The sequence below is a fragment of the Notothenia coriiceps genome, unplaced genomic scaffold (assembly GCF_000735185.1).
Source record: "Notothenia coriiceps isolate Sejong01 unplaced genomic scaffold, NC01 NC01_scaffold00037246, whole genome shotgun sequence".
NCBI lineage: Eukaryota > Metazoa > Chordata > Actinopteri > Perciformes > Nototheniidae > Notothenia > Notothenia coriiceps.
Window position 1 is genome coordinate 27726171 of NW_011369947.1, and position 22131 is coordinate 27748301.

Genomic DNA, 22131 nt, shown 5'->3' on the forward strand with positions numbered 1-22131 from the left:
ATGCTGTTGACTACAACAGAGCCGGCCAGCTAACCAATCAGAGCAGACTGGGCTCTGGTTTCAGACAGAGGGTGAGAAGAGGTGCTGCAGCACAGGCAGTATGAGAAAAATAAAGAGCCTTTTGAACATTAAAGCATGGAGACATGTCACAGTAGAGGCACAAAATACAAGTATGAACTTGAAAATGAGCATAAAATGGCCCCTTTATAACTGCTCAGTGTTTATCATGTTTTTTGTGTATTAATATTTCTTGTAAACTGCTTTTTATTTTGTTATAATAAAGTTGTTTTTGGTATAATATAATAGTTTTTACAATATGTATATCTATATTTTCTCCTTTTTACAACTTAATTCCTTTAATTGTGTTTATTTTTACACCATTATCCACCAACGCAAATTCCTTATATGTTTAAACCTGATTCTGTCGTACTAGATCTGTGTTTTATTATTTTCCTGTACCCCCATCCCAGGCCTATATGTATAAAGTGCAGACTGCAGAGCTGCCTCTGTTAGAGCAAAGGTTGACCGACTCCAACACACAGCTGTGTTTCCTCATGGACTTTATCACCCTCTCACCATCGGACATGGAGCTCAACACACAGACCATCCAGTGGCTTCAGCGTATGCCATCCATCATTAGGGAACACCGGCAGATCCTCGCTGAAAAGACAGCGCAATATCAGAGTGGCCTTGAGGTCTGATTCTCTACTATATCTATCTAAATATTAATCTGTTGTATTTCTTTAGCATTTTGGAATAATTCCTAGCGGACGTTTTCTGTATGTGCATTCAGATGTGCCGCCAGTGCTTTCGGGAAGAACTGGAGAGCTACAGCGTACAGGTGGAGGAGTTCGCCACCCTCAGTGATCTGACGGATCTCAACAAGTATTTGAAGAAAGCCCAGGCCCTCAATGCTAAACTGGAGTCAGCCCTGGAAAAGGTACACTAGAACAGAGGTTCCCAAACTTTTCAGCCCGCGACCCCCGAAATAACTGTGCCAGAGACTGGCGACCCCCCGACACGTGAATTGTGAACGGGGGGGGGGGTAATCGACTTTTGAAGCATTGCTCCATGCCAGTATAAACTCGTCACAAATTATATTATAACAATAAAATGTTAATATAACTTTGTTTCTGTCGCACGTTTCAAACAGAGTTACCAAATGCTTTCATATAACAAATACAAATATTTAATACATACAGATAATGCAACAACCAGCAAATAACCAGACTATAAAACACAGAGTAAAACAAGCAGAAAGTAATGAAACATAAATACAAATAAATAAAAGCCATTCTTATAAAAGGGGTTTTTTATTGACTAGACATGTTTCTGATTAAAAGATATATATTAATTGTAGAGAGGATTAATTGATCGATGATGGTTTCTGCTTGTTTAACCTGTAGAGGGCAGCATTGGATCTTCCAAATATCTTTGTCACGACTTGAAAGAGCTCTATTTATCCATTTATGTTTTTATCCATGCTTCTATTTCTGCTCCTCTCCAAAGATAAATGAATTCAACATGGAGGAGGACGCCTATGGCTGGACTATTTCCCAGTACCCACAGCGTAAGAAGATCCACGACAAGCTCACACCCTTTCTGCGCCTCTATGAGACAGGCACTGATTTCCTAAACCAGTATGATCAGTGGCTCCATGGACCACTCTCGGGTGTGAACCCAGACAAGGTACCAGAAAGTTCAGGATGTATATTTGACCTTCAACAATTTAACAATGAGCAGGGACACCTTTTATATTCAGGACAGCATCAGTGATGCTTAAAATGCCATTGTGAAAGCACCTTTTATGCTTTTGGGGGTTTTCTCTTTCTTGTAGTGTGTTTTAGGTTTTTGTCCATGTTAATGTTCTGCAAAAGCTAAAATCCCAAATTTCAGTCATATAGCATACCAATTTTTTTTTGTTTCTTGCTACGCCTACATAGAATGAATGTAAAATGTGCTATCATATATAACATTGAGACAGAGATGTGTACCTGTGAATAATATTTGCACACACACTCAACTGCACCAGCATCCTGCTCCCTGCTGTTTGATTGACACCTCTGTTTCTGTCTGTCCTGATGTGTTAAAGCAAGACAGCTCTTATTGGCTCTCCTTTTATAGCAGCCGCCTGGCAAAGCAAGGCTTTCTTTTGTTTAGCAGCTTGCAACAACAAGGCAATTCACACATCATTATTTAAGAAATAAACAAGCATTAAGAAATAAAAGAAACACAAGGCCATATGAAAAGACACACATACATAGGATTTTATAAAGTAAAATAATATAATAAATAAATCCTCCTCAATACATTTGCTAAAAGTCTATAATGGATTAAATATGAGGATAGTGCAATTGCAGTGTGCACGCCGCAGTTGATACTAATAAGATGAACTATGACTCAGTTGCAATGAGGCCAGTGAGCTGCCATACACTGCAGGTGTTTGTAGTTATAAAGTAGGCATTTTGTTTTTGGTTTAACACTGTTTTATTATACCATTTTGGTTGACAATTATTAATTCATAATTTGTCTTGCTGGACTCATTGTAATGCAAACTCCACCCTTGCAGGTAGAAGGGGATGTTGGTAACTACTGGCGCACTCTGTACAAACTGGAGAAAGGCTTCAGTGATGTTCCCAGTGCCCTGAGCATAGCCACCAGTATGAAGACCAAGGTGGAGGACTTCAAAGAAAACATTCCTTTGGTGCAGGTAAGACCCCAACGGAACAAGTCTATAGCTATAGAGGTGAAACTAATAAATGTCTCTACACTAGTTTACGACAAGCATACAGTTATTAGTAGAAGAAGAAGACTTACTTTTAAATTCAATTTACACTGTTGTTATCCGATTTGACATCACAGGGGAAAACAAGCATCTACATTTCAGAGGGTCAGGGCTCTCATAAAATGGATGGGGAGGGGCAGCAGGGGCCAGTGCATCTGTAACACTAAGCACAGACCCCACTGTGACCCCCATCCCAAAAAAGAGTTTGATAATACCACTTGTGACAGTGTTGCACAAACAATAATGCCTCATCACATATTTAGGTGACTGACGTGAATACCAATCATGTTTTTTATGGTTTATTTTGTGCACTTTGACTTTATACTCACCTAACATTGTAGCACTTATTGTGCCCCTTTCATGAAATAACCCCCATCCAGAAAAAATTGGTCTAGAACTGCCAATGTATCATAAAAAAGGGTGTTTCGATGCTTCATTTGTTTACGGTATTGAATTGTAGGTGAGGAGCTTTGGATAAAAATGTCAGCTTGTAAAGTAATGCCATTATTGCAATAATGCACAAACAGGACTTACAAATGTAATGGAGCGGTGTCTGAGCAAGGGGGGCTGTAATGGTTAGCTGTCCCGAGCAGTTGGGTGCCTTGCTTGAGGACCTCTCGGCAGTGCCAAGAAGGTGAACTGACACCTTTCCAGCTACCAGTTCACACTTTTTACTTAGTCCAATCGGGACTTGAACCGGTGCCCTCCAGTTCCCCCCAAAAGTGCCTACTGCCTGAGCTAGGCTAGTAGGCGTATATACATACAGTATAGTATACATTTTGTACTCCTTCTTGGTCATAGGTGCTGTGTAACCCAGGCCTGCGTGAGCGCCACTGGAATGCCATGGCAGAGGTGTCCGGAATCTCCCTGAAGCCAGCTGACGAGGAGGCTTGCGTGGATCAGTTCCTCTCCATGCACCTGGAACAGCACCTGGGCAGCTTTGAGGGCATCAGCGAGGCAGCAGGCAAGGAGTACTCTCTGGAGAAGGCCATGGAGAAAATGGCCATGGAGTGGGGCGAAATGGAGTTCATCCTACTGGCCTACAGAGAGACGGGCACCTCCATCCTGTCATCCGTGGACGAGGTGCAGATGCTGTTGGACGATCACATCGTGAAGACACAAACCATGAGGGGCTCGCCCTTCATCAAGCCCTTCGAGGTGGAGATACGGTGAGTTTTGTAGGAATTGTTTTGCCTGAAGAAGCAATTCATTAACGTTATGAAGTTAGTACACATGGCCCGGCTGGTTAATGATGTTTTCATTACAGTATCTCCTCTTGTGTTGGGTGCTATTGCTGCTTTTGGTGAAATACACCTTAAAATGATACCTCTATCTTAAACTAAAAAAGCAAATTGTCTGTTGCGGACTTGTACTTAATTTAACCTTTGTGAAACTTGGAAAACAACCGTTTCATATTAGCATATTGTATAATTAATTAATTACTACTCAGTTTTCTATTTGCCTCTCTGTTCAGCAAATGATGAACATTCCCCAGCCTCTGTCGTTTCTGATATGATTGCAGTGTTGCTGCCTGGCACAGTTTGACACAGGCTTCCCTGAAGCCTTTAAACCCCATATTGTGCCATCTTTGGCAGAATGCTAAAGCAGCATTTGAAAGTTGTTCTTTTAATCCCATGAGAGCTTTATATTGTAATTATCTAGCCTTGTGTGTTAGCATCAAACTCTGGTGTGGACCAATAATCCTATCCTGGTGCCAAATGAACTGATCGCAACAGCCTTTTATACAGAGTCTACTTACTACAGATAATATAAATACACATTCAGGATTACCAAAACCCCTTTTACCTTTAAGTCATTTTTACTGGTTTGTTCTAGGCTTATTGTTCCTCTACAAAAAATATATTAAGTTATATTAATTATAAGCAGATTCAGAATCAGTTTACACATTTGCTTTGGTTTAAAATGGTGCATACATAAACACAGCTTGATTGAGTTATTGAGAGGAATTAGGTTTGTAAAATAGGCGCAAACATAAATCAACTTGAAAACTATATCAAATAAATTCAAACATAAAAGTGGCAAAGTTTAGATACTTAACAACAAAGTAAGAATATGACATACATCAGAATTGAAAGTGCCTTTATTAAAGTTGTATATACCCACTTCCAAGCTCTTTTCTCCTCCTGTAGGGAATGGGAGGCCAAACTTCTGCTCCTCCAGGAGATCATGGACGACTGGTTGAAGGTGCAGTCCACCTGGCTCTACCTGGAGCCCATCTTCAGCTCCCCTGACATCATGACTCAGATGCCTGAGGAGGGACGCCGCTTCACAGCTGTGGACAAAACCTGGAGGGAAACCATCAAACTGGTTTCCCTGGTAAGTTGCTTGTTTACATATTATTTTACGTTTAGGTTTGTTTCCCTAAGATTGTATTATTGGAGCTTGATGGGGTATTGATCAGGAAGATACATGACCATAAACAGCTATACTGATATTCGTCATCTAAACACCGTTATAGAGGAACAACAACTCTCCTTCTACATCTGCTGTTGAAAAAAAGCGTACCCTCTCCTATTGGCTGACCTTGCTGAATGCAACAGGAAGTTCAATTGATTTGCCAATAGTTGAGAATACAACTGCCCTTTACCAAGGAAATGTTATTTGACTATAACTTTATGGTCAGAGAAAAAGTAATGTCTAGGATTTGTCTGCAACACTGTCTCTTGTAAGTTATCTACCTTCAAGTTATTTTATTATCGTATGCACAGCAATCAGCAGTTATTAGTAATGGAAATGTTGCAGCTAAGAGTCCCTCCAAATTTGCTAATTAAACATGTGTAAAACAATTCAGTGGTAAAGAATAATTGAAAATAAGTAGTGCAAGTTAAATCATAGAAATAACAAATAACATATATATATATATATATATGATACATCAAATGAAATGTGTCTTAGCTGGTAATAGTCCCTAACATTGTCATCCATGATGGAGATAAATACCCTCTTTAAATAAACACACAGTACACAATGTCATAACACAACACAAGGTTGCACAATAAGTAAGTTGTTGTCCCTTCAACACATCAAACCCAAATACAAATATAACATTTTGACAGAATAAAGCATCTAACCATCACAATTTTCAACATTTCTATTGTTTTACAGTAACATAATGGATTGTTAGAGGATCGCACAGTGACATGCCTCCTAAGAAATCAAAAGGAAAATAATAATGCCAGCCAATTCAATCTTGGTTAAACAGTAACACAGTCAACCGTTCGATGGTGTTTCCTACAGAATGGTTGCTCTATTTTAATAATTTTCTTTCAACCGGAATGATAACAAAAAAAGAACCAATCATTGAAGGTAGTGACATTCTGCAAGCCTGACTAAAAAGTGTAGTATCCTAATCAGCTGGAAACTTGTTTTAATGTTTAGAGGCAGCAAATAAGATAAACTGAAAAGGAATCCCTTTTTCATCAGTCTCCAAATACAGGTCCAATTTAAAGTATGAAGTACACAGGCAGTGAAACCATTACAATTTAAGGTTGTCCACTATAATTACACCAAATTCAACTTAAAACTATCCTTTATGACTTTAAAACCTGAGCCTGTGGGGAAAAACAAACATAAACACTCAAATACGCCCGACCCTGAGTGTGACAGCAGAGGGTATGAAGTACTGTATATGCAGAGGAAAAAACAGGCACAGAAATATACGTTAGAAGCGAAAAGGACTGTTCAGACTGAGATAGTTGTGGAACGACTGCACAGAAACAAGGGAGTGTTGCACCAGCATCCTCAAAGAGTCTCCAAAAGGGTAATTGGCATCCTCAGTAGACCTGAAATGAGACGCATCAATTTCAGGCAGTGTCCTCCAGAAGGCCCAGCCTGACTGCACCATCAAATAGAAATTATGGATTTTGTCTGGAAGGGGCAGGGCCAGCCTGAGCCACAAAGAAAACGAGGTCACCAAGGAGTAGGAAGCCTACACACTCAGATGTGCACGCATACTGTCCAATCTACTGTGAGTTGTGCGCACACTGTTATAAAGCATGTTGGCACAAATGTTGTTACAGTACTTTCATCACTTGCATTTCTGCTTATCCAGCTTCAAGAAATCGGCCCCATTACTTGTAATCAATTAAGTGTATCAAGTTAACTCTGTGAAACTACACGTATGCAGAGACTTCATTTCACTTCTCAAGACTAACGTAAAGATAGAATAACAAGTAAAAACCTACAAATGAACTGAAAAGGGATTATAGAGGGGTGCAGAAATGAGTACGCAATTTTGCGTTCATCGTCTCGAAGTCAATGATTTTGAATTTGTTTCTCTTTAAACGTCTGAAATAGGATCTGTGGTTAACCCAAGCTTTCAAGATTTCCACGTTTTGTTTTATGATGTAAAATACATCAGTATGCCCTGCTGTTGAATGTCTGTAGCGTTTATGTGTTTTAAAAATGGCAGTAGCTACTGTCACTGTAAGTGACTAAAGAAAGAATACTACACGTCATCACAGGAAATATTAGCTACCTTTAGCTTTGCAGAGATTTAGTTAAGTCATGTGACCATGATGTAGGCAAGTTGGTTTAAAGCATTACGTAAGCGTTTTACTTGCATTGCATTTACTCTTCAACTATTATAAAATAAGTGTATATATATGGGTGTTATCCTGCTGAACAAAAGATGTACGCATCATAAATCTGCCTATATCACAAATCCCATTGCTTTTGGTCTATGGAGCCCCCGCAATGCTAACTTACAGGTTGGCCTACAACCATGGTTATCACTGCACCACTCTACTGTGTGTGTAATAATCATTACGTTTAGTCAAAGTAATAAGAAGGAAATATTATTTTAAATACTGGCTTCAATTAGCTGCTCAACTACCTTAATATGTTCAGACAATCAGGACGTTTTTTATATTGTTAGCTGCTGTGTGAATTTAATCAGAAATAAGGTACGCCATTTGATGTTGACATTGTGTTTCTTCGTAAGGTAATTATGTTGTTTTAAAGCACAGAAGATTATCAAACATTCATACACAGTAATATGCAGGCAGCTTCGGTACAGCTCACTGTTTCAGAACACTGATCAAAAGAAAAGTTAAAGCAGTGTGCAAGGGCTCTGACGTGTTCTTCACATTAGAAACTCCTATGGCTGGGGAAGAAGTTAACGTTTTTGTCTATTTAAAGTCTCCAAAGTTTTAATTCATACACAAATATATATTATCTGGTAGTGTGGACATTTGTTAGAGATACTTTGAACATTGCCTGGCAACTATAAATCATTGTGAAAAACATGAGAGGTTTTTTTATTTTTTCAAGCCTAACTTGACTTGAGTTGATTTCATGTATCTATAGAAAACAAATCATCAATGAATCTTTTTATATGTTTAGAAACAGAGGGAATACCAATTGCTTAACATAAGCATTTACACACAATACAAATAAATAAATAAAACAAATACAACGAAAAATATATAATTGATAAGTGAAAGAAGGTAATTAAACAATGTAAATACAGAGGATGCTGTGTACGTGCAGAAGTATAACAGGGTGTCCGCGGGGTCTTAAAAAGTATTAAAAGTTGATAAATCAATTTAGAGAAAATTAAGGCTATTAAAAAGTATTAAAAAGTAATAAACAGCATTTTCCAAGGTATTGCATGTTGTAGCTTGTTTTCAATAAGTATATAAATTGTCCAAAGAGGTTGTATTCTACAGTCTGCCTGAATGTAATCATTGCGTAGGTGTGTAGTGTGATTCTGTGTACCGGTAGTTTATTTATGGCATCCCGTTGGATTTGACGTCATCTGAACAGGACATCGCACGCTCATTGCTTGATAGCGCGAAGGTCCGTTTACGCCGGTTGTGAAACAACATCGTTATGGGGAAATGCAAGTTTTCGTCCAAATGGTTGGAAGATAAGGAGGAAGGACAATCAATACTGTATATAGTAAATGTGAGGTAAAGTGTGTCGCCAATGTAACCGGTTAAAACTCCAAGTGGCGATGAGGTCTTAAAATGTATGGAAAGAGTCTTAAAAAAGGTCTTAAAAGATATTACATTTGACTTCAGGATTCCGGCATATACCCTGTATAATAATAAAATATAGTTAGATCACTTCTGGAAAAGCAAAAGTGAAGAGGATTGAAGCGCGAATGACTTGATTTAAGATAACTTAGGGCAGACTTCAGATATTCAGAAAGTTGGACCTTGAATAGAAGCTAAAAGTAGCTTTACATGTTTTGTTTTGACCCTGGGAAGGCAATGCAATTTTTGCAGGGAATGTATACCGAGTTCACAAACTAGAAAGATGGCTGATGGCTTTTTAGTTTGAGCTTTCTTTGAAATGTTTTCAGCTAATAATGGGAAGTGTTCAATACTGCAGGTTCATATTCATATTAATATTGAATGAAAGAAAGCTAATCAGTTGCTCTACTAGTTTTCATCATTTAGTCTCAAGCCCTCACTGGGGGTCACCAAAGCTTCACAGGGGTCCGTGAAGAAAACTAATCCCTGATGAAATATTCACAGGAAATACTCTGCGTTGAAATAACTCTAGTCGCTTGTTAAACACCACATTCCTGCAGTTATTGCTTTCACTGTTTTGGTTGATTGTAGAATTAATCTGTTTTGTTTATGTTATACAATAAATACATTACAAAAAGTACATGAACCATGTCACCAGTCAGTTGACTTAATGATATAAAAGGAGTCCCTTGAGGAAAAATGTTGTGAACCACTGATTTACACTTTGATCTTTTCATGCAACCCCAGTTCCTTGCCATGTTCGAAGCTGATCAGTCTCACTCCCCACACCATGTAGGCCAGCTATGGGAACAACTAACCCCAGGCATAGGCGTACACTGCATCACAATCTTGACAAAGAACACATCCCTTCATCTCGTCCATGGCATTGATCAGCAGTGCATGAAATTGGAATCATCTCAACTCTTATAGTATATACCAAAGAAAGGAGTGAGCAAAAAGGCGGGCAGCAACAGAGAGGCTCTCCTACCCACAATTCACCTGTTAATATCAGATCAACCACAGGGAGCTGCTCAAGTTCCACTGATCCTCCAGCAGCACCTTACAACTTTCTTTTTAGTTTTCTTTTTGATTTGCTGCCTTCTTCAATATATCATGTATCTTCTGTATTACTGCATGCATTGCAGAAAAAGACGTATGTCTATGAACCCTTTCTTTAAAATGTGTTGCACCTCAAATCTTTGACCCCTCTAATGAGCTGAGGCAGCGAGACACAGTTGACCATCTGAGCTCATGCAGAAGAGGATTGACATATTGTTTACTAATAGAGCCAGAAATAATAAGACAATAGTAGTCAGCAAAAGAATAGCATACTACTCATGCCCATGCAGATATAAAGCTCTGCAGAATGTGCGTTGAACATACAGGGTTATATTTGATGTCAAGTGTGTATGTTAGAGGCAGCTGTGGCTCCGATGTGGTTGAAGTGATAGAATGTAACTGGGCTCCTTCAAGTACTGTACTGTACTTACGTACTATACTATACTAGGTACTTGGGTATTCATTTTATGCTTTTTTATACTACATTTCAGAGGCAAATATGGTACTTTTCAGTGCACTACATTTATTTAACACTTATATTGTTGTATAGTTACTTTTTTTAAAACACAAATGTTAAAGAGGACCTATTATGCTAATTAAGGTTCACATTAGTATTTAGTGTCTCTACTGCAACATGTCTCCATGCTTTAATGTTCAGAAAGCTCTTTATTTTTGTCATACTGCCTGTGTTGCAGCACCTCTTTTCACCCTCTTTCTGAAACCAGAGCCCAGTCTGCTCTGATTGGGAGTGTGAAGAAGAGAAACTCCCTCTGGAGGGACAGTTAGCAGGGATGTTAGCCTTTGCAGAGCATTTACATGCACAAACAGCAATATAGCCCTCTACAGCAAAGGGAAAACCCTAAAAAGCATAATAGGGCCTTTTAAAATAAGTATTCGCTCCACATTGATGGACTACAACATTAAACTTCTCTTACATGTATTGGTTGCATATAGAGTACTTTAAAAAAAAAATACTTTAAAGGTCCCCTATTATGCAAAATCCACTTTTTCATGTATTTCATACATAAATAAGTGTCCCCCTGTGTACAGAGATTCGGAAGGTTTCAGGAAAAAGATTCTCTCTCTTTTTGTCCTGATCCATCTATTTCAAAACCTGATTAGGCCACTGTGATCAAGCAAAACACTTGAGAGACATGTTTTTTTATATATCTGAGACCTTTAATTTATTGTTGATAAAGAGTATGATAGGGGACCTTTCAGTTCATTTAGCTAATAATTCTTCTGTAATTCTACTCAGGTAACATTTTAAACACAGGACTTTTTCTTATAATGGAGCATCTGAAGAACATAGCATTTCTACTTTTACTTAAGGATCAGAGTACTTCTTACAACACTGGGTAGATGTTCCACCTCAAATCAGGAGGTTGTTGGTTCGATCCCCAGCCAATGCATTCAACATGTCCAAGTGTCCTTGGGCAAGATACTGAACCCAACATTGCTCCTGATGGCCAAAGGTGTGTAACGGTGGGTGAGTGTTGGCCTCTTTGAGCAGGGGCGCCTTCTCTGGCAGCCTCTACCTCTGTATGAATGTGTGAATGCTGACTTATGTTAAAGCACTTCAAGTGGTCACAAAGAATGGAAAAGCATTATATAAATGCAGTCCATGCACCATTTGTGTGTTTGTGTGTGTGTTTTAGATTCCAACAAAGACAAATGTTTTCTTTCGATAATGTATTTCCCCCACACAGATTGCAGAGCTGCCATATCAGCTATAAACAGTTGCTGTCCCCCATTGAAGCCATCTGTTTGGTGTATAAAACACACACTATCAGGCACAATACAGACATTAGCGCATTGTTATCCCTTCATGTGCTCATAAATAGCTTCTGGCTGGCTCACTCAAAAAAAAGTTATAACATTGTCCTGATGAAATCTATAAAGAGCTGGAATCACACTCAATCAGATGCCTCAATGAAACACAATGTCTGCGATTTAGCCTTTAAAGTCAGTTGCTTACCGTAGCTTGAGTATTTTCCACAGACTATTCCCTTAAAGAAAAAAAGAAAAACCTGATCTAAATGTTTTTCATCTCTCATTCATGGCATTTGTTTATTACTTTTATTTATTACATGCTAAGCCCAGGGGGAGGAAAAGTGGCTTTGGCATGAGTCAGCAGCCGCTGCTTTCACTCATCATAAGAAATCAATAGCAAATCATGAGGGATCAAAAATAATTATTTTCTCATTCTAGATGCTCTCTGTGGTTGTAGTTTCAAAACAGCACTTCATTCAAAGTATTTCAGTGGCTGAGCCTCCTTTTAATGGACAGTGACCTTTATATTTAATGCAAACCAGAAACTGTGCCAAGTCAAAGCAATGCTATACTCAGCTTCCTCTTCTTTGCTGCTTTCCCAGAGAGAATTTACTTTTCATTCTGTACAATTATTTTCTATTTCTCAAACGCCCAACATTCTCATTCTTTCCTATTCACATTGAGTTGCATTGCCACGATACACCATAACTGTAATGTCATCTATTGTTGTCTTTCAGCTGTACATGAACTTTTGAAGACTTCCTATTGATTTTGAAATGGTTCTGTTTTGACATTACATGTTGCATGTTGCCAGGAGAGGTGAAAAGTCTGATGTAAAAAGAAACGGCTCAAGGCAAATCGATCGCATCAAACAAACATGAGAGTTAGCTAATCAAAACCAGCTGTTTCCCCTCACAGCATATTGTTCCTTTTTGAAAAAGCTATGTTGTCAAGTGTTGCATTGTGCAAAGGGTTAGTGTTATTTTTGCAGGGTGAAATGTTCTATAATAAGATGTTTATAGACGGACTGGGTTAGTGATCATTTAAAAACTAGAGCAACAAAACAAAGATTATTTTATATTTCTCACCAGGAGAAGCAGAGCTGTTTTTTTATCACTTTTGAGGAAGTTTTCCTGCCACACAACCCGCTCTGCCTGAAACGCCTCCATTGGACTCCTTTGTTTACTTCCGTTTCATAGTGACATCACTATGTAACACTCACTCACTCGCGCTACGCTGTAGGTGATATGCTAATTGGCGAGAAATCTTTAGGAGGTTGACTACTCACAACAGAGCCGGCCTGCTAACCAATCAGAGCAGACTGGGCTCTGGTTTCAGACAGAGGGTGAAAAGAGGTGCTGCAGCACAGGCAGTATGAGAAAAATAAAGAGCTTTCTGAACATTAAAGCATGGAGACATGTCACAGTAGAGACACTACATACTGATATGAACCTGAAAATGAGCACAATATGTCAAAATGTTATCGAAATTCTACAGACTCCTTATTTGGTACGGAATGTCTTAAAAAACACACCATGATTATTTAAATGAGTGGTTATGTAAATCATTTTTGTATTATTGCATTAAGTTGGGCTACACTAGCTCAGAATTTTGCTCATTTCTGCATTTTATTTTATTACATTGAGAAGATTATATGCGCTTTAATTCTAAAATGTTCCTTTTGAGTAGGTTCTGCCATTCACTGTCTGACCTTGTAGATTAGGCTTTATATTTAGATTCTTCCGGTTGGTGCCAAAGAATATTGAGTTTTAGTAAAGATACAATTATATCATAGCTGAAATATTTTTGAGTTGTGAGACATGCCTCAGGTAAAATATGTATTACTGTTTCTTCATAGATTTTTGAAGAGTGCTTTGTTTCAAGGGGGCCTCACTGTGGAGCATGGAGCCTGTTAGCTAAAGAAAGATATTGCAGTGTTTTAGTATTTCATTTCAAGGCAAAGCTTGTAGATCCAAAAGGTCAAATGCTTTTATGCATCACGTCGGCCACTTTGCAGAGAGGGTGCTACTCCTGGTGCAAAAGTCGAGATGTACCTGTCAGAGGAGATAATGCGAGAAAATTGCTGCTTTTTCACATCCAGGCTTCAGTGACCCATTAGAGAAAGCTCAATTGAACTTGATTTATTCATAAGGCGCTTTTTACAAACAACAAAGTGCTTTACAAAGTAAAGTAAGTATCAATAAAAAGCAAGGAAATAGAACAGATACATATATAAAAGAAAAAAATACGAAGTTGAATTAATTGTGGAAAATGCAAAAAAGGTTTGCAACAATTGGATGGCACTTCCAAAGTTGCTTTTTTTCCCCTTTTTTTTCTTTTTTCTTCATGTATTTTCTTTATAATATACCTTTTTATTATGAATGTATTATTAATTAATTAATTTACTAATGAAACCTTTGTGGTATTTTTGCACCTTAGGAGCATTCTGAGATTTTCGCTTTGTCCTGCTTAATTCCTGATGCTGATCCTAACCACGAGTTGTGATGATGTTGGTAGTTGACCACAAAAACAACGTACTATTTTGAAATGAATTAAAATAACTTAAACCAAAATGTAAAATGTACTCTATTCTCACTTCTCTGTGTTAGGACATGCATGTCTTGGCAGTAATCGCCATCGACAAGATGCTAGAGAAGCTCAAAAAGTCCAACGAGCTTCTGGATATGATCCTGAAAGGCCTCAACAGCTACCTGGAGAAGAAGCGTCTCTATTTTCCACGGTTCTTCTTCCTGTCTAATGAGGAGCTGCTGGAAATCCTCTCAGAGACCAAAGACCCCACAAGGTAAATGGCTAAAACTAGCACACAACATTAACAATATTAGAGCATTAGTGGCACACAAAAAAGACTCAAATTAGATATTCAGCATTTGACATTACCTAAAAAAGTATTACGGAGATTGATGTTGGGGCTTACAATATTCAGCTAACTACAACTCATACTCAGCCCCCAAAGTCCTGCTGATAACCCACCCTTGTCTTTTTGACCAAGGGCATTTGGTTAATAATATATTTGATTCCTGACAAAATATCATCTTCCTTTTTACTATCTTCTTTTCTCTTTTCATTTGAACTCTACTTTCCCTTTATTCTCACATCTGGGAATTGTCATCACATCATTACAGATGCACACAGTTGTGACCTCCTCTGCAGAGAGGGGATTTGAATGCCGCTGTGGGGGCGTTGGAAGTGTATTGTTGGGAAAGTTCAAGTTATAATTTCTTGCAAATTTGAGTTAATGGTCAATGGTATTTCAGGGATAGAAGGTGCCAAAGGCCAAAGTATTATTGCTTGAGCTTTTAAATAATTGTTTCAATTTTTCCAGAACGTTTTCGCCCACAGCGAGAACAAGAAAGAGAAACATATAGATATGAAGCAAGTTTAAAAAAGACTTTGTTTACTGTGTGACATTCAAGATTAGTTAGTAACAATAAGAAGGACTATTCTAATAAGAAGGTGCAGTTATATTACTTTGGACATGTTTACTTATTCCTGCATTTACTTGCACCATTGTATCACTATTTTATTTCCTTATTTCTTTATGTCTTAAATATATCATATGTTGCCCTCTTTCGGGGCCTGGGACTTAAGATTTTCATTGCCAATAACTACACTGTCGATTTTATGCATAAATAAGGTGGCCGAGAGGGGCAAACACATTACAACGGCCAAAACACTACACTTTCAAAATTGATAAAAATAAGAAAACACAAATGTGCTAAAACGCATGCAAATGTAGAAACATGTGCAGCATTTACTAAAAGTGCTGCGTAAACAAAACACTGCAAACACAAAACGCTAAAAAAAGAAAACGCTGCAAGAAGCACAAAACAGAATGGAAAGGGGGACAATAAAAAGTGTTGCACACAGTCGGAACTGGTGCATTTATTCACGTTCAGGGATTATAAAGTTGGCCAACTGTCACTCTCGCAGACTTTCATTCTGCGCATGTGTATTCAAGTTGGTTAAGATTTTTTGTAATTTGCATTTGTTTTGGCCCATTTGTGTTTTTATATTTGCACCGTTTTTGAAACTGCAGTGCGTTTCTCCTTATCCACGTGTTTTGGGATGTTGTTACGGATTTTCCTTTGTTTGCCACCATACATATGACAATAAAACCTGTCAATCTTGATTCTAAAGACAAGAATAGTTTTGTGCAGCGACAAAAGTCGCAGGACATGCTGTGAAAGTAAAGAACAATAAAAGTCTGGCAGAAGTTTTTTGGGGCGCAGCTGCATGGTATCACAGTTCCCCCGACATATTCTAATAAATGTATTCCTTAAATGTTCTAGGAAGTGTGAGAGAAAAATGAGAGTGGGCAACCCCCCCAAGTGCTTCCATGACCTTTTAAAGAATAACTCAACACTAAAAATAACTGTTCAAATTAATTAGTGACCTTTAAAACAGTAGCTTGACTCAAGGTCCACTTGCGAGCCTCTTTCTTTTCTTTTACCACTGTTTTGTGCTATTTAGGGATGAAATACAGCGAGGGCAATCATCAACATATGAGCATGAATTTGCACTTGCTCTAGTTATCTCATTAAGCATGGCTTAGTTTGACCTTTCAGCAGCTGGTGTTCAGGTGGAGCAGCAGCAACACTAAAAAGCAATTGTCTTATAACAATTAATTTAAAAAAAAAGGGAGACAGGGATAACGGTTTCTTCTACACACAGTTCTTCTCTTGCTTCATGTCAGCAGTCTTTCATTTTTTCAATTTCACAGGAGGGTGTTCAGACTTGGTGCATCATTAGTCTTTCGTGTTCTAAATGTTACAGTCATTATCTGCCAAAAGACTGCGTGCACACTGAGTTTAAACGTAGGCTAATAAACCATCTTCACTCTAGGGGTTGCCTATAGCAATATGAAGTGAATAAAGCTTGGGCAATTATGCGGCCGGAGAAAAAAGCTGCATTCGTTTAAATTGAGAAGATCAGTGTTTCCATTGTGTGTGTCACAGATAAAAAACATTACAGAGTTACAGAGCCAGGTTAGAGAGCTAATATAGGGAACAACTAAAGAAATACAAGATTAAAGTTGTTACATTTGGAAGAAACAATCATGGATATCGCTGAGAATAATATTTTAGATTTCGGAGAAAAAACTCATAAATATATTAGAAACAGAAAAGGAAATGCTCCAATAATATGACAAATTTACAAGCTTAATCTGGTAAAATCACAAAATGTTACCTCTCCCCTGCCCTGTATTTTACCTTCAGTGGTCCTAATATGGCGTCGTAATTGTGAAATGTGAAAGTGCATACAATCTCTAAATGCCGAGGGCCACTGTAAAATATAACTTGGATATAACACAATATGGAAGTAATTAGATGTTCTTGCCTTCCTCTCCTCCAGAGTGCAGCCTCATCTGAAGAAGTGCTTTGAAGGTATTGCTAGCGTGGTGTTCACCAAAGCGCTGGACATCACCCACATGAAGAGCAGTGAGGGGGAAACGGTAGAGCTGCTGGACGTCATCTCCACCTCCAAAACCAGGGGCCAGGTGGAGAAGTGGCTCCTGGAACTGGAGAATGGCATGATGGCCTCCCTGCACAAGGTGTGTTTGTCATTTTTGGTGTCCGCTTAACTTAAATACAAAAACATATGGTGGTATTCAAATGAGATTTATATTCACAAGAGCTGCTGTGTCAAACTGCCACACAAAAAAAACACATCAAGGGCCAGACATATATAGTTTATTTATATATATATTGTATTTAATCAAAAAAATATTAGATTTTAGTTATTTTTCTATCAAATATACATTTCCTTCATACAATTTGCTCCAAATAAAGATCCAAAAGTGAAGGGAATAAGCCATCACAGCATTTAGTCAGCTGTTCAGTCAGTCAGTTAAAATAACATTATGATGCATCAATGTTGGGATGCTATTTAGCTAATACTGATTGGCCTATTTTCAGAACCATGACATATATTCTGTGATGCAATTTTCTTGATTCTTCTTGACGGCCTAAGATTTATTGAGAAACTAAATTCATGCAGGCGAGATACTAATTTGGAAGGAGCTTGAGTCTCTGCTTCCAAGACTTCTCCCCACATAATCCCTCAAATCTAGTGAAAGCCTCTGTCCCTCTTGTGGTCGTTGTAGGTAGTTGGGGAGGCTATCGAGGCGTACCCCAAAGATTTGAGGATCAACTGGGTGCGTGCGTGGCCGGGCCAGACCGTGCTCTGCGTCTCACAGGTCTACTGGACCAAGGATATTAATTTAGCCATTCATTCAGGACCAAAGGTGATCAACTTTTCTTTTCCATTGTGTGGTACTTAAGATACAATGCCTAAGATCTTTCATTCTAACTGTTAATGCTGTTTTTGACGCAATACCGAAAGAACGGAAAGACTATTGTAACTATCTGGATTGAAAAAGTGCCCGTCCTTGACCTGTACTATTAAAAAATGTAATTTAGAGTCGTTCCTATCATGAGAAAAAAAGTTGTTATCGTCCAACGGAAACACATTTTGTTTAACAGACAGATCTATCCCACATGCTTAACTCTGTTAGAAAGGAAGCAGAGCAGCATGTTTCCCTACATTTACAATGCTCTGAAGTTCCATGATGCCTGGATCAAAGGTGTAACCAAGGCAACCACTACTGTAGTATCTGAAAGGCATAATCTACCGAATGCTTGGAAGTCACATGTCTGTATCAAAGTTGTTGTAACCATGGCTACATACTGTAAAGTATGTCAGAGCACGAGAAACTGCCTAAACAAAACATTTACAGTGTGGAAGATACTACACAGTAGAAATGTATAAAGCATGCATTCATGTTGTAACTCAAATAAAAGCACACAGGTATTACCAAAAAAAACATTATTCATTATGCAGGATCAATTTCAGAAATATAATATTTCTTACTTACTGCATTATAATTATTGATGCATTATTCATTTAATATTGCAACTGGTAAAGGTGGAGCACATTTGCATCACGTCTACATATTTCTGGCTAGTTTAATATGTATTAAATCATGTATCAATTGATTAGTATTTTGTATAAGAATCTAAATCTCTAAAGGTACTAACGTAAAGACTTGCGGAGTGGAATTAAAAGAAGAATATTTCCCTCTGTGGTGTAGAAATATCATATCATTGAGAGGAAACCCTCAAGTTCCTCAAAACTGCACTCAAATACAGTATTTGAGTGAAAGCACTTACAGTATTTGACCCATCACTTGTTCTCAAGATGAAGTCAACAAAGTGATACATGAGAAATGACCTTTCAATAAATGTCTTATTTACGGTAATTATAACCTTGTGGCTCAACGTTAAACATGCAGACTGAGATAGATATTGAAACAGGTGATCTGAATGAGGATTTCAAACTCTTTTAAAAATGTTGGATCAAATAAGAGCGCCTGTGTCTCATCAGCTGCCACGTCTTATTTAGTAAACGTAACCAGCAGAGGTCTGCAGTGAGCGGCTGTATTATACAGTTGTAACAGGATATCTTTGTCTTATGATATCCTCCAAGACACAAGATTATACCCTGCCAGCAATGCACTTACAAAAGAAGGAAAAGGGTGGTGTTGTCCTCATGAACATCTTGACAGTGATAGACATAGCAGTGGATCAAACTCGTGACCTTCAGTTTATAGATGGAGTCTTGATAGCTTCCTCTCCATCATGCTCTGCCTTCCATTTAATCACGCCTCTCCCCCCCCTCCTCAGGCCTTAGATGCCTACCTGGAGCAGAACAACAAACAGATTGACGACATCGTCTCACTCGTTCGCGGAAAGCTATCCAAGCAGAACCGGGTGACCCTCGGAGCCCTCGTCGTGCTGGACGTGCACGGCCGGGATGTGCTCGCTACACTTGTGAAAAAGGGAATAAAAGACGAGAATGACTTTGAGTGGCTTAGCCAACTGCGCTACTATTGGGTGGTATGTAAAGGAGGAATCATTAAAGAGTGGTGCAGGGATGACGTTTTGTCGTAGGCCCACCTGGAAGTTTACATTTCTAGGATTCCCTCGGCTTTTTGTATTTGGGAATATAGCAGAAACAAGGTCTGTGGCAAACACACACTTATCATACTTACATGTTAACATCACTTTATAATAGTTCAAGCGCAAATGCAATCGTCACAAGTCAAACGCAAACTTTAGGCTGTAGGAAACTACATCAAAGTTCCGTAACATATTGACATCACTGTAACACTCGCGCTTCTATTGGCTAGTGCTAACAGAGCACTTACAGTATATACTAATAAAGGACTGGCTTATCTAAAGCCAGTTGAGTAGCACTTGAAATGTTTGGCTCTATGAAACCTGATGTACTTATATGATTCTGTTTTCTTCAAGGTTGTATCTTCCTGGTCGAATGTACTTATTGTAAGTCGCTTTGGATAAAAGCGTCAGCTAAATGCAATGTAATGTAATAGTGCTCCAAAACATTGTACTTGATAGGCTGAGGGTCGGGACTTCTCTAAAAGGTTGCCCAATCACAACAGAGCCGGCTAGCCAACCAATCAGAGCAGACTGGGCTCTGGTTTCAGACAGTCGGTGAAAAGAGGTGCTGCAGCACAGGCAGTATGAGAGAAATGAAGACCTTTTTGTACATTAAAGCATGGAAACATGTCGCAGTAGAGGAACATAATTCAAATATGAACCTGAAAATGAGCACAATAGGGCTCCTTTAAGTAGTTACCCACTGCAGTTTTAAGACACCTAAACCTTTCAGGGTGGGTATTTTACTGACATATTTTATCTCGCAGAACAAAATATTGTAAGCTTGTGTCAACCACAGACCTTACTTCAGGCATCTAACCAAAAACTAATTCCAAAAACCAATGACTTGCTAAATTGCTAACTCATTTCTAAAAGTATGACTCATTCTTGCACCACTCTATTAAAACTAATAATACATACTACTGTATTACTCCTTGTAAACTCTGTGTCACACCCCTTGCAGGAGAACCAACTTCAGACTAAGATGATCAATGCCGGTTTGCCTTATGGTTATGAATACCTGGGGAACACTCCACGCCTGGTCATCACCCCCCTTACTGACCGCTGCTACCGGTAAAGAAACTTCCCATCAACAGATCACTGGCTTCCTTTTTTTTTATAACGCGTAGGTGTTTGCAGATCAAACACTGTCTGATGACTCTACAAACCCCAGGTTGGAAATACTTACATGCCGGATATCCCTACATTATAAATCAAACACTTGTCATTCTGTCTCTTCTTAGCCCTATTTGGATTCTAAATTCATTTTCTTGTCCATTTCTTATCAGTTTCAGTGACAATATTTAGTTTTTCTTGCTGAGCTTCTGGGAGTTCATTTAAATTGATCAAACATGTTTCTTTGTGCAAAATGTTCTTCAGCTAGCCTCTAGGGCAGTTTGCATTTTTTTTAAAGATCACTGCTAGAACTTGGCTGACACAGTCTCCAAAAATTATTAGGAAATTGCACTTTAGATTAATATTACAATTTAGTTGTTTAAAATGTTTTTTTTCAAAAAAAAAAATTATGTCAAATGGCAACAAACATTATGTCAAATGGCATAAGTTTCCAAATCCTTTACATAATCATCAGTTCATCCATAAATGTAACTGTATTAAGCGCAAACAATGACATTACATAGAAACATTTGATTTTGGTAGTCTGAAGTAACATTAACATTTACCAAGTGGTTTGTCAGCAAGTTATTTTGACGTGTCTATGGATACAAAAAAATACACATTATCATTTGATGAGGAATATCTTGTTTCATTTATCACTGAAAGCGCTTAAGGTGTTTTACAAGCTTTCTCCTGTCTGTTCCCCCTACCACAGCACTTTGTTTGGGGCCCTAAGTCTCCATTTGGGAGGGGCCCCCGAGGGCCCGGCTGGCACAGGAAAAACAGAGACGACCAAAGATTTGGCCAAAGCTGTGGCTAAGCAATGTGTGGTCTTCAACTGCTCCGACGGACTGGACTACATTGCTTTGGGAAAGTTCTTCAAGGTGAGTACAGTTTCCTTTTACATTACAGTACATATTTATTGTTTTACATTACTTATAATATTGAGTCATAATATATTCCTAGAAGCTCTTGCCCTCGTTTTTCAGATTTAATTATGCCAGAACAGATACAGATACTTCCACCTTCAACCAACCCTGTAAACAATAAGGTTATGTTTGCATACAACCAAACTACATTCTCAATTATGTTTCAAGGGAAACTGATTTTCTCCTGGATTAGAGTTGCACATTATGAAATGTTTATTGAAACAAAAAAAGGCACTCGTTTCTCGGCTTGGCTTGAAATAGTTAAGTTTGCTACGGAATTTAAAGGTCCCCTATTATACTGTTTTCCATCAATATATTACAGATGTCAGATATATACAAAAGATGTCTCTGAAGTGTTTTGCTCTAAATACCAAACAGATCATTGTAGCATCCCATAATCCCCTCTGTTTCAGCCCTGTTTCCAAAGTGCTGATTCTCTGTCTACTTTAGATGAAAATAAGGACCCCCTCCCCACGCCCCTCTGAGAGATA

The 22131-nt window shown here is 38.4% G+C and overlaps 2 protein-coding genes across 2 annotated transcripts in view; one reads left to right on the forward strand and one right to left on the reverse strand.

The window, feature by feature from the left end:
• Positions 1–465, reverse strand: part of LOC104966592 (dynein heavy chain 7, axonemal-like) — a 15646-nt gene extending 15181 nt beyond the window's left edge. The window contains exon 1 of the mRNA XM_010795779.1: positions 460–465. Coding sequence (XP_010794081.1) covers positions 460–465 — 6 coding nt within the window. The remainder of the gene's footprint in view (positions 1–459) is intronic.
• Positions 466–474: 9 nt separating this feature from the next.
• The window catches only part of LOC104966593 (dynein heavy chain 7, axonemal-like), a 29960-nt gene continuing 8303 nt past the window's right edge, over positions 475–22131 (forward strand). Inside the window, exons 1-12 of the mRNA XM_010795780.1 lie at positions 475–695; positions 794–940; positions 1510–1689; positions 2570–2710; positions 3587–3954; positions 4936–5122; positions 14226–14419; positions 16990–17188; positions 17741–17881; positions 19320–19532; positions 20560–20669; positions 21427–21595. Coding sequence (XP_010794082.1) covers positions 477–695; positions 794–940; positions 1510–1689; positions 2570–2710; positions 3587–3954; positions 4936–5122; positions 14226–14419; positions 16990–17188; positions 17741–17881; positions 19320–19532; positions 20560–20669; positions 21427–21595 — 2268 coding nt within the window. The 5' untranslated portion in view covers positions 475–476. The remainder of the gene's footprint in view (positions 696–793; positions 941–1509; positions 1690–2569; positions 2711–3586; positions 3955–4935; positions 5123–14225; positions 14420–16989; positions 17189–17740; positions 17882–19319; positions 19533–20559; positions 20670–21426; positions 21596–22131) is intronic.